Source organism: Dasypus novemcinctus, chromosome 27, assembly GCF_030445035.2.
Source record: "Dasypus novemcinctus isolate mDasNov1 chromosome 27, mDasNov1.1.hap2, whole genome shotgun sequence".
Taxonomy (NCBI): Eukaryota; Metazoa; Chordata; class Mammalia; order Cingulata; family Dasypodidae; genus Dasypus; species Dasypus novemcinctus.
In genome coordinates, this window is record NC_080699.1 from 8,460,804 (window position 1) to 8,472,869 (window position 12,066).

Consider the following 12,066-nt stretch of genomic DNA (forward strand, 5'->3'; position numbering starts at 1 on the left):
TTTAGGCCACTGGGGGTCCAGTTAATGATGCAGGGAAAGGTCGGGCAGTGTGGGTGTCCTGGAGACCAAACAATGGAATTACTGAGTGAATGATTCACTTATCATTCGGATGGTTGTGTATGTTGAAAACAGAGTCAGCTCTCCTGTAAACAGTAACTAGTGGACTGGAAGAGTCAATAGGCCTCGACTTGCCTGGCATTCTTTCTGACAAAAGGTTTTTCCTTTCCATTGAGTATGTCTGGACAATCAGAAGAAGGAGGAAAGCCATACCTGTAGTGTTCATCTCCCACGAAGAAAAGGGTCCTCTGGGCCTCCTGAAGGTGGAGAGCAGCATCTATTCGCTGCACGGACCTCGGGAACCCAAAGTCATAAATAGTCTGAGGAGGACCTTGCATTTGAAATCCTCTCGTTACCCAGTAATGGGGGCCTGGAAACAGAAATTGAAGTTTGCAAGCACTATCTACCACTTGGTAAGGCACTTCACTCATGCAGATGTCTGTGCAGGATCCTCAACGGGGCAATTTAATGGGACATTTGCCACGGCTATAACCCCAAAGGAGAAGAAAGCCATTCAGGAAAAGACTTCAGGTGTGCCCTGGAGATCAAAACCCCACTTAGTCACACACCAATTGTAGGATTCTTACTGAAATTAGCACCAGGCTTCTACCTTATCCCTCAGCGCCAAGAAAAGTTAAGTTAGAAATGATAGCTACCACTTACTGGACCACTTTCATTGGTTAGCCATTACCACATCCTCAAGGTTGATGTTACTACAACAGAGAAACTTAGAGAAGTTAGATAATTCCCCAAAGTCACCTAAATAAAGGAGGGTGGGAGCCAGAGCTGCCTCTGAGCAGTAGCATCCAGGCCGTTGCCACCAGCCGGCCCTTCGTGGATTAGAGGCCCTCAGGAGAGCGCCATGTGGCTGGAGCAGAGCTTCCAGGGACCAGTTCCTAGCTCCCCGGGCATCACCCCTTGACCTCAATAGAGTAAAAGGCTGGGTTCGAGAACTCTCCTGTCACTGTCGTGATTAAGGAGGAGTGACATTTCACACCCAACCTGAGGACGGGGAGCCACCGAAACCCGCTCCACCATCATTGAACAAACACGACGTGTCCGATGCTCCAAGTGTGCCACGCCGTGTTTCTTTCTTTGAGGGATGGAAGGTACCTTTGAAGAAGTAGGCGGTGCCCCTCTCGGCCACTTGGTAAGCCGCGTCCACATTTGCCATGAGCTGCGGGAAGGAGCTGGTGGTGGTGCTGGGCCGGACTCCCAAGGGCTGGTGGACCTGCCGACGCCAGAAGATCCTATGGGGGTTCCGGAAGAAATCGAGATCAAGGGGTGACCTTCAGTGGCACCTGGGGTGAGATGCACTGCAAAGCCACGCTTCCGAGGCCATCGTTGCAAGCCCTTCCACCTGGTGGTGGTGGACACAGCAGCCTGTGATGGCTGTGGCACTTACATTAAATTTGGTTGCTTCCTTTAACTTTGCCTTGTTTTTAAGAGGAATACAAAACTTTTTAAACCTTCGGTGGTAGTTTCTTGTCCCCTTTCATTCTCTTAGCATTTCTGCAATTCCCTTTCCTTCATTTATTTAAGGAAGTTTAAAGCATTGAAGATTACAACAAGGAAATAACATCAATAGTTGGCACATTTAAGCTGTGTATCTTTATATATTAAATATTATTTGATATGAATTTCTGTTTCCTATCTGATAACAAAGATAAGAAATGATCCCCCAAAATAAACATTATGAATATTATATAAATGGACCAAAATTTTGTGGTTAAGTAGTGCTAATTATTCCCCATACAAGTAGCAAAAACATTAGCAGTGTTAAATTATGCTTTTATTCTAAGTAATTACCTGTTCAAGACGTTTACATCTTTGAGCCTGGAGGCTAATTAACAGAGTATCTGGTACACACATTTATTAATTTTAGGCTTAGCAACTCAAAGTGCTCTATCCACTTATCCAGTATTATTTCCACTGAATTATGGTATTTTACACAGGAGGGTACTGGGATGAGACAGCCAGTATAAACATGGTCCATTTATCATTTTGGAGATGAAAATAATTTTTATAAAACATAAATAGTTTACTTGGCTCCTTTGAAGGCCTAGAACCAAGGCATAAGATTGTTTGTGAACAGGGAGACCAAATTGGATTTTTCACATTTAACTTTCCGTGTTGTTAGTTTAAGGACCCCCTAAATCTCGTGTTGAGTTTCCCTATTCAATGAAGGTTATACCTATGAGACTAAGAAATTAAGCAGTTATGGTTCACGAATGGTCAGAGCTGCAACAAATCCAGTTCAGGAGGCTCTGGGAATACATATGAGTAATTCCCTATTGCATCAAGGCACTTAGGGAAGCCTTCCCAGAGGAGGCAATTTAAGCTAATGATGGATGAAATCTAAGAGAGAGATCTATTGGGAAGAGAGAAATATACCTTAGCGTTTCCTAAGAGGTACCATGACATGGAAAGAAAAGCACCTTGTGTTTTAGAAGATGTGGGCCAGAGTTCCAATGCTACAGCTGACCAGATTCTATGAGCCTCAGTTTCTTCATCTTTTAAATGGGAATAATATCTGGCATAACTCATGAGATCATTATGAGGATCAATTGAAATAATATATATGAAAATTCATTATAAAGTGAAAAGTGTCATACAGATAGAGTGTGTCCATTTTAAGAATTACTGATATTTGCCTAGGCCTCAACAACGTGCTAATTGGGCACCTACTATTACACAATGCACAGGGTGGTGGGGAGGGCCAAGACTCCATTTAGGGTTCACTGCCTTGTGCCAGGCCCAAAGCATGATAGACTTACCTGTAACACAGGTATTAATAGAGAGAAAACCGAGCCCCAGAAAGGCTGATGGACCCAAAGGCCACCTGGAGGTGTGGGGCAAGTGCAGTCAGGTTTAGGCTCAGTCTTGGCTTCCTTTACCTGCCCCATCTCATCTACTTGCTCGTTTTCAGTCTTGTGAGCTCTGGTTTTACCTGCTGATAATTTGCTGCCTTGCCTTTCACCTGGCCTTTCTGAAGGTAAGTGGGGCTGCTTTCCCCACCTCTTTTCTCTCCACCACCTCACAATGAGCGCTAGTTCGGGTGCCCAGGAGAGTTCAGCAACTACCTCTTGGACTAATTAGGAACCTGATGAGGAATCTGAAAAGCAAGTGTTTTCTAGTTAATTCAACTCAGTAAGTAGTTATGACATACTTACTCTGTTCAAGTCCCTGTGCTAGATGCTTACAAAGACACCAAGCATGCATTTCAGCAGATTATAGTGGTCAGGGCAAGGAAGTGGGGAAAGCAGAGGGGACAGGAGTAGACACGTCTCCCAGGGTAGCAGTTATGAATTCCAAAAATAGATATTGGATTATGTTTGTAATCTGGTCTGTACCTGGGCATGATTAAGTTATGATTAGGGCTTTGATTGGGACACATTATTAGGGCATGGTAGAGGAAAGAGTTGAGGGCTTTTAATGTTGGTGTTTTGATGTTGGAGTTTGATGCTGGTCTTAAGCTGGAGTTCCGGGGAGAGAGCTGTTCACTTGACAGTCTACAGCTGACCTTGTGGAGAAAACAGAGAAGTTGAGCCCAGAGGAACCCAGGAAGCCTGAACCCTCACAGATGTTGGCAGCCATCTTGCTCCAACATGTGAAAATAGACTTTGGTGATAGAAGTAAGTTATACTTCATGGCCTGGTATCTGTAAGCTCCTACTCCAAATAAATACCCTTTATAAAAACCAACCAATTCCTGGCATTTTGTATCAGCACCCCTTTGGCTGACTAATACACCCAGTAATGAGATTCTGTCTAAATTATATCTCTGATGTGACATAGTTGATTTCCAGCTGCTTTCTCCTTGGGCACCTTAAAGTTGGAATGGATTTTCTTTCATTTCTCTTAACTTTGGTTAAGTTATTAAACCTCTCTGTGCCGTGGTTTTACTGTTGATGATATTATTGGGAAGATTAAATTAGCTAATCCAAGGAAAGCACTGATGATGGTGCATGGCACATAGTAAACCCTTAATAATGTTGAATATTATTTTATCTGTGAAAATTGGTTCTAAGGAAATTTAATAACTTGCTTCTGATTTGAACCCAAAATGTACTTTTCATAGATAGTAGAACCAATCTCCAGGGCGTTGTGAGGACTAAATTGGAGTCGAGCAGTGGTGGTAAGCCAATGATATTTTGCATCCCAGAGGACACTTGGCAATGTCTGGGGACAGTTTTGGTTGTCACAGCTGGGGAGAGTGGTAGGGCAGTGCTACTGGCCCCTCGTAGGAACAGGTCAGGGATGCCCAACACACCAAAGAATGATCTGGCTCAAAATATCAACAGCATCGACAGAGAAAGAGAGCTGCCATTTACCCTGCCACGTGAGAGAGGACTCCATGTTTGCCTCAGCCACAGACAGACCGAGAAACCCAGAGAGGCCGAGAGAGAGGCTGAAGGCTGGAATCAGTGGAGCAGCCCGAAGCTGAGGAGATGGCTCACCGCTGCGCTCCAAGAGAAAGCATCTTTAGATGACCCCACCATGTGACTGGTCGCTCTCAGCTGCAGTTCACTCAGAGGGTCCCGGAGCATGTTGTGGGCAAGAGCAAATGGCTGGACCCTTGGTAGATGTGGAAGGAGAAGAAGCTCCTGCCGCCTCTGCCTGAGCACGGAAGCTTCAGCCTCTCGGTGCCCACCGATTTACCAGGAGCCAGCCTCTCTGCTCTCCCCATGATCTCCCAGACTTTGGACAGAGAAACTCTATCCATGCATTCTGCAGCTCTCTCATGGCCTCAAGGGAGTCCGTGGCTGGTGCCCTGAGCCCCTCTTTTGTGGCCAGTCTCCCTGTACCTCGCCAGGCTGCCTGAGCCCTTACCTCAGGCTGCTGAGTGCCAAGCTCTCCCCAGGGTCTGCCATTTCGCAATCTTCATCCTGGAGGTTAGGCTTCAGAGCCCTTTTCCAGACCAAAGAAGAGAACAAACCACACCAATCCTCTTTGCTGTGTGCCCCCAGCTCCCCGCTCCTACCTCACTTTCACCCAAAGTTCAAGAAAAGTCACAAGCTTGGAAGTGGAGAGAGGAGCCAAACTCAGGTCACCATGCTCCCCAGAGCTCGGCTCTTATCAGCCCTTTTCCTCAATGTTTTTGTTTGTGTTCAATGAATGAGCGCATGAACTGTTGGATCTTAATCTTTTGAAATAAAATATACTGAGGTTTCCAAAAAACGTCAATAGTATCAGAGTTGAGAAACCTGGTTTAAGCACTGCTGTGGCATATCATCACGTAGGCACTGCATGCAGAGAGGAGAAATGAACTCTGCCCCTTGCCTATGTGAATTATCACATAGTCCAGAGGAATCTTTAATCATGAACATTTTCAGGATCTAATGAAGAAAAAGTATGTGTGGTAGGCAATGAAGCAACAGAGCACATCCTCGGAGCTTGACAACCTCAGAGCTATAGATTACAGTAAAAAGTGGATGAAAATTGACCAAAAAAGTACAGCAAGTAACCCCCTAATACCTTTATAAGTGGATTAAAATTAGAAGTGAAAGATCTGTGAGCCTGTTGGAAAAGAACAGCTGTAGGATGTGTCCAAACTAGGTAAGGAAAACAGATAAAGGGATCAGGGATGGGAGAATAGTCTGTAATCTGATCTTTGATAAGGAGGATGAAACAATGGAGTTTATTGATATTATGGACCTGCCGATTAATACTTATCTGTGCTATTCATCTTTGTATGCCCAGGAGCTAGCGCTCTGCCTGGCACAGAGCTCAGTAAATATCTGTTGGCTTAATGAATGGGTGGGTGCCAGACGGCTGAGCAGAAATTATTTGACCAGTAGTTTTCATTTTTTCCCTGAAATTTTTACTTGTTTCTACTAGAGAATGGTAAATAACTCATCAAATGTGAGAGCAGGTCATTGGCCACCTCACCTGGCCCCTTTCAGCTCTTTGCCAGTCCCCTGCACTGTTTTGGGCGGGATTGTGCATTATCAGTCATCCTTTTATCTCAGGTTTGGTATAGCGCCTGGCACATCTGGGGGCTTGGTCCATGTTTGCTGGACCCAACGATCCTCACCACCGCTTACCTAGCTGATCCCGCCACGTTCGCCTCCTACCTGCTGGGCTACGGAGGCGATTCAACCTGAGCATCCTCTTTACTCCCACTCTCCTTGCCTCCATCTTTCTCGGTCATCCCGTTTCCCAGTTTCAGGGTGAAGAGATGTCTTTTTTCTAGATTTCTTTTTTTTTTTTTAAGATTTATTTATTTTATTTATTTCTCTCCCCTCCCCCTCACCTTGTCTATTCTCTGTGTCTATTTGCTGTGTTGTCTTCTTTGTCCCCTTCTGTTGTTGTCAGCGGCACGGGAATCTGTTTCTTTCTGTTGCGTCATCTTGCTGTGTCAGCTCTCCGTGTGTGCGGCACCATTCCTGGGCAGGCTGCACTTTCTTTCACGCTGGGCGGCTCTCCTTACGGGGCGCACTCCTTGCACGTGGGGCTCCCCTACACGGGGGACACCCCTGCATGGCAGGGCACTCCTTGCGCGCATCAGCACTGCGCATGGGCCAGCTCCACACGGGTCAAGGAGGCTCGGGGTTTGAACCGTGGACCTCCCATTGGTAGACGGATGCCCTAACCACTGGGCCAAGTCTGCTTCCCATTCTAGATATCTTTTTGATGCTCTTGATTTTTTTGTTGTTTGTTTGTTTGTTTTTTATAAAGGGTATTTACTGGGGGTAGGAGCTTACAGATACCAGGCCATAAGAATAAGTTACTTCCCTCCCCAAAGTCTATTTTCCCATGTGGGAGCAAGATGGCTGCCGCCGGCTGGGAGGGAGCCGGCTTCCTGCTCTTGATTTAAGCGCTGCGCAGCGCTCCTGAGATCCAGCAGTGCGGGGCAGTGAAAGAAACAAGGGATGCTTGAGCCTTGTTTTGTCATTAGATGTGTGACCTGTGAGTCACCTGATTTTTCTGAGACTCAGTTTCCTTCTGTCAAATAAGAGTGAGGAAAATAATATCTGCCCTAACACCTCAAAGAATCAATTCAGATAATGCCTATGAAATTATTTTATAAACTCTGAAGTAGGCTAATAAATTACTTGTAGATACTTAAAAAGACATGTTTTTACTCTATAAATTTGTTAATTGATTAATATCAATTTTTAACTTAGAATTTATCCATCTAGGTAAGTTTCCCTGTAAAGTTGCTTTACTGATGTCACGCTTTTCTGTCCCTGGGAATTTGCAAGTACAGACGACCACACACATCACGGACCAAGAAGCCGCTCTCCTGGGCGTTCATACCCGGGCTGCCTGTCTCCGAGTGCTGCAGAGGCAAGCAGTCCTCCACACACAGCCACCGCACTGACCTGAGCAAAATACAGCTTATATCTTAAAACCCACGTGTGGAGCGGCCGTAGCTCGGTGGTTGAGCACCTGCTTTGCAGGAATGAGGTCCCAGGGTTCAATCCCAGACCTCCTAAAAAAAACCCATGTATAGACAGTGATGTGGGCTAAAAATAGCCAAAGCTGTGCATCGTGTCCTTAAAGTAAGAGCCTAGTGTCCTCAATGTGGCCAGAACTGTGCCCAGTGTCCTCATCGTCCACGAGACTTACCCTGGGAAGACGTCGAGAGCCCCATCAGCCTCACAGAAGAAGAAATGACAGCGGCTCAGGGCTCCTAAGACGCTTCCGCCTCTTTGAGTTCTTACTGCATCACTGGGAACGACGCTAAGTACATCCGGAGCCAGGGAGGGCTCTGCGTCACCAGAGGATCTGGGGCGTCTGGGAAGGAGGAAGACTTGCTCCTCAGTTGTGTGGATTTTCCTCAAGCCCACGGAGCGTGAAACACCAGGCTCCAAACATGCCGCGTCAGCAGTCGTGGTTACTGTTCTTATCGCCCTTCTCTCCTATGGCATTTTGAATTTCTTTTCTCCACTGGCTCTTTTTCATGTCTGCAGACATGGCCAGGTATTTCCCATCTTGAAAAACCCTTGCTTGACTCTCGTTGTCTGTCCCTGCTATTGTCTTAATTTACCCCGGCTTTGTGCTTAGCAAGAGTCTCAGGCGAATGCTCTGTGTCTACCGTGTCTCTTTTCTCCCCTCCATTTGCTCTTAATGCCCCATGATCTGGCTTCCTTTCTCACTACTCCACTGAAGCTGCCTTCCTCACTGACCTTGGGCGGCTCTCAATCTTGTGACTCCTGTAGGCTTTTACCTTGTCGACCACTTTGAAGAAAGGAAAACCCTGTTTTCCTGATGTGTTTGGGATTCCGCTGCAGCAATTCTGTCTCCGATATGAAGGAGATGTAGATTAAAATTACAGGTGGGGCATTGGGAGTGGATGTAGCTCAGGGGTTGAGTGCCTGCTTCTCATGTATGAGGTCCTGGGTTCAATCCCCAGTACCTCCTAAAAGAAACTAAACAAACCAAAAAAAAAACCCAGTATGGATTAGAGTCAATGCTTGTAAAATGCTTAGCCTAGCACACAGAGCATCAGACATGATTATGACGTGTTGGCATTGTTATTATTATTATTACTGGCTCCTTTTCTTCCACTGCTGCCACTTCCTAGGCTCATTCCTTAGACTTTTCCTTTCCTTTCTCTTCATTTTTCCTTTAGCGCTGTCATCCCTTTTCATATCTTTTGCTGCTTCCTTTGTGGGGGAAATTCCCAAGCCTACGATGTGGCCAGCTGTGCCCTCTCCCTGGAGAAGTATCTTACTTCTGTAAAACCACACTAGAGTTGTCATCCCCTGGAGTGGCACGTTTAAAATTCAGTTTCTCTTCATGAGCCCAGTACCTCTTCTCGCTCTCCCCACCTACGTGATTGCTGTGAGGCTGGAACCTTCTCGGGCCCTTCCTTTTCCGCTTTTTTCCTCACCAAAGTAGGGTTCAACTCTGCTGCTGGCTCTGCAGAGTGCCTCTTGCATTCATCCTTCACTTCTGTCCCTATCTGCAGGACCCTGAGAAATGGTTTTCTTTACATTTGCATCTGAAATACATAATCTTTTTTAAAATGTAGCAGTGATTGACAATTTTTTAAAACAAAGACTCTTGCTTTGAGTAAAGACAGAGCATGGGAAAGCACAGAGAACATTTTTGGAAAACCTAGATAGGCTAGAACATCCCCATCCTGTGGCTGTGCCCCTAGACTGCAGGCATGCACAGGCCCTGCGAGGCATGCACAGGACCTGCAGGCATGCACAGGACCTGTGAGGCACAGGACCTGCAGGCAGGCACTGGACCTTTGAGGAGTGCACTGGACCTGCAGGCATGCACAAGACCTGCGAGGCATGCACCAGACCTGCAACGCGGGCACAGCACCTGCAAGACGTGCACAAGACCTGCGAGGAATGCACAGGACCTGCGAGGCATGCACAGGACACGCGAGGTATGCACATGCCAGAAATACCTTTCCACTAACTGCAATGGATGAAAGTCAAACGACAAAACGGGCATTCCAGTCAAAGTCCAGGGCTTCTTTCGGTAGAGAGAACCAGGAGGTTTTCTGTATCAGTGATGGAATAGGCCCTGGACTGGAACTCAGAGGCCTGGGGTACAGTGGATGCTCTTTTATTATTTTATTTCCCTTCAAATAGAAGAGCATATAAATGTCCTTTTACTCACTAGGGAGAATATGTAACGTCTCACGGTGATTTCCCAAGATGCTGCATTCCATCTCGCTTTGGAAGCGAAGCATGTGGTGATCACGTCCACGGGCTGCAGTGTCCCATCAACAGATTCTTGCCGGCGGTGGGGAATTCCATTCTAGGCGGTGAGTGGGAGAGAACAGACCGGAGCTCTTTCCTTGGTCGCTGTGACAGTTGTGACTTGAAAGAGTGCTTTGTTCTTAGTCCAGACTTGGCAGACACTCTGGGACTTGGGTGGCAGCCTGTCGGGCTCAGAGCTGTTGAGTCATGGAATGTGTGCTCTGGAAGGCACCCCCTGGGAGCAGGAGAGTGGGCAGAGGGGAGCACGGGCTCTGTGTGCGGGTGTGGCTCCTGTCCGCACTGGCTGTGTGCTTTGGAAGAAGTTGCCTAACCTCTCTGTGTCTTGGTTTCTTTATTCATATTAGCAGGACCGTGATTAAGGATTTGATAACAAAGCATTAATCATAATAAGTACTAAAAACACTTAGGCCACCATTACGATCATTAGAAGACCCTCGCTTTACGGAGGAGCCAGAGGCTCTGGGGCCCAGGCACAGAGTGGCAGATCTCCTGCTAGAAAGGACCACGCCCGACTCCTGTCCCGCTGCCAGCTCTTCCCAGTTCCACCCACCCCGCTACTCCTTACCTCTGGAGGGGGAGGACGAGCAGGTGGCTCGCCAGGCGCGTCGTCGGGGGCCCCCTTGCCTTCGCGAAGCCGCCCCCCACCGTTCCTCTCTAAACGTCTCTTGCATCTGTGCTTATTCTCTTCCGTCACCACCCTCAGGATTTCTATTCAGGATTTTGACAAAATACGTGTCATCTGAAAAGAGTCGTTAATAATCGCTAACCTCTCAGGGTTTGCTATTTAAATAGAGCTTTTTCCTTGGAAATCTGTTTTTCAGCCACCAAGTATGATCGAGTAGAAGAGCACATACTTGTCTCCGCTGTCTCCTTTGTCCCTACCACAGCTGCTGATACTTAGAAAGGAAAAGCTAAAGCGACACCACGGCGAGCGTCTCACGTCTTTATCAGTCCTTGGTAGATACATGCTCGTTCAGCGTCGGGCAGCGTGGAATCTGGCCATGACTTTGACGCCCTCGGATGAAGGAAGGATTGCCCAGCAGAGCCGTGCAGGCTCCTCGCGGGCTGCCCCTTGTCCACCACTCTCGGGCCACCACCTACCAAGCCCATGTAAGTTTACCTTTTTGGTTGATAAATATGGGATCAGTTAAGCAAGTAATGATATGTCTATTTGATGGAATACTATATACATACCTAAAATAAAGATGAAAATTGAAGTTCATCGGATGGAAAAATAATGTCTTGTGGAGTGGAAATGTTTATAAATCTGCATGTCTAGTATATCTCACTTTTGTAGAAATCGTTCCATGGCAGGGACAGATGCAGGACATTCTATATCCTGCCATAACCCACTGAATGGACTGGGGGAGTGTAACCTACAATGTAAACTATCATCCATGTGGTGCAGCAGTGCTCCAAAATGTATTCACCAGATGCAACGAAGCTGCCACACTGATGAAAGAATTTGGTGACGTAGGAAGAGTGGGGGTGGTGGGGTGTGGGGTATTTGGGAACCTACTATATATTTTTAATGTAACATTTTGTGTGATCTATGTATCTCTTAAAAATAAAGAATATATTTAAAAAAAGAAATCTTTCCTCCACCCATACTTATGAACATACAGGTCTTTAGCCAAGAAGAAGTCTGGGCAGGTACTCAACCACAGGGCCACGGCGTGCTTACTCTGTGGGGGGCTTCTGGGCGATTTTTCTTTCTTCTTCGTGTTTGGTCACTGTCTCTCTTGTCAGAACGAGCACAGAGCATTCTTATCATAGAGTACTTCCAACTTGAACCTCTACTTCCAGGCTCTGCCCAAGCACAACCACGGAGCAAGCCTCTCCAGGGCTCCCTTCTGCCATAGAAACTGCTCAAAACTCCAGAAAACTGTGCAAGGAGGCCTGCGGCCACAGGGCGGGCGCATCCTGGAAACGGTGGGCCCTCCTGGCGCCCCGGCCGCCCGTCCCACCCTCTCACTGGTCAGCACAGAGCTGGCCGCGTGCTCCCAGGGGGTCCCCAGCCCTGGTTTGGGGGGAGCAGAGGAACTCTCTGCACAAACGGGGATCAAATCTGTCTGGTCTGGGGTAAGTGCACGCTGGCCGTGGACACACTGGGCAGCGCCCGGGACCATGAGGAGACGCAGTTTCCCGGAAGAGGGGGCACCCCACCTGTAAACGGGGGGCTCTTAGGTCAGCTTCGGGAGGACCTACCCTTCTGCCTAGAGCGAGATGTCAAGTCCGTGTGTGACTCAGCTCTGAAGGCGCGCACTCACCCGGCCACTCCATGATCCTGGAGGCAGGCCCGAGGAGCCGGCGCCCCA

The 12,066-nt window shown here is 47.4% G+C and overlaps 1 protein-coding gene across 1 annotated transcript in view; it reads right to left on the bottom strand.

Annotated features, from left to right (window-relative positions):
- MMP20 (matrix metallopeptidase 20) overlaps nt 1-12,066 on the bottom strand; it is a 44,788-nt gene that overhangs the window by 14,308 nt on the left and 18,414 nt on the right. The window contains exons 7-8 of the mRNA XM_004452864.4: nt 1,171-1,307; nt 271-427 (exon numbers count right to left, since the gene is read on the bottom strand). Of these exons, the coding sequence (XP_004452921.1) occupies nt 271-427; nt 1,171-1,307 (294 nt within the window). The remainder of the gene's footprint in view (nt 1-270; nt 428-1,170; nt 1,308-12,066) is intronic.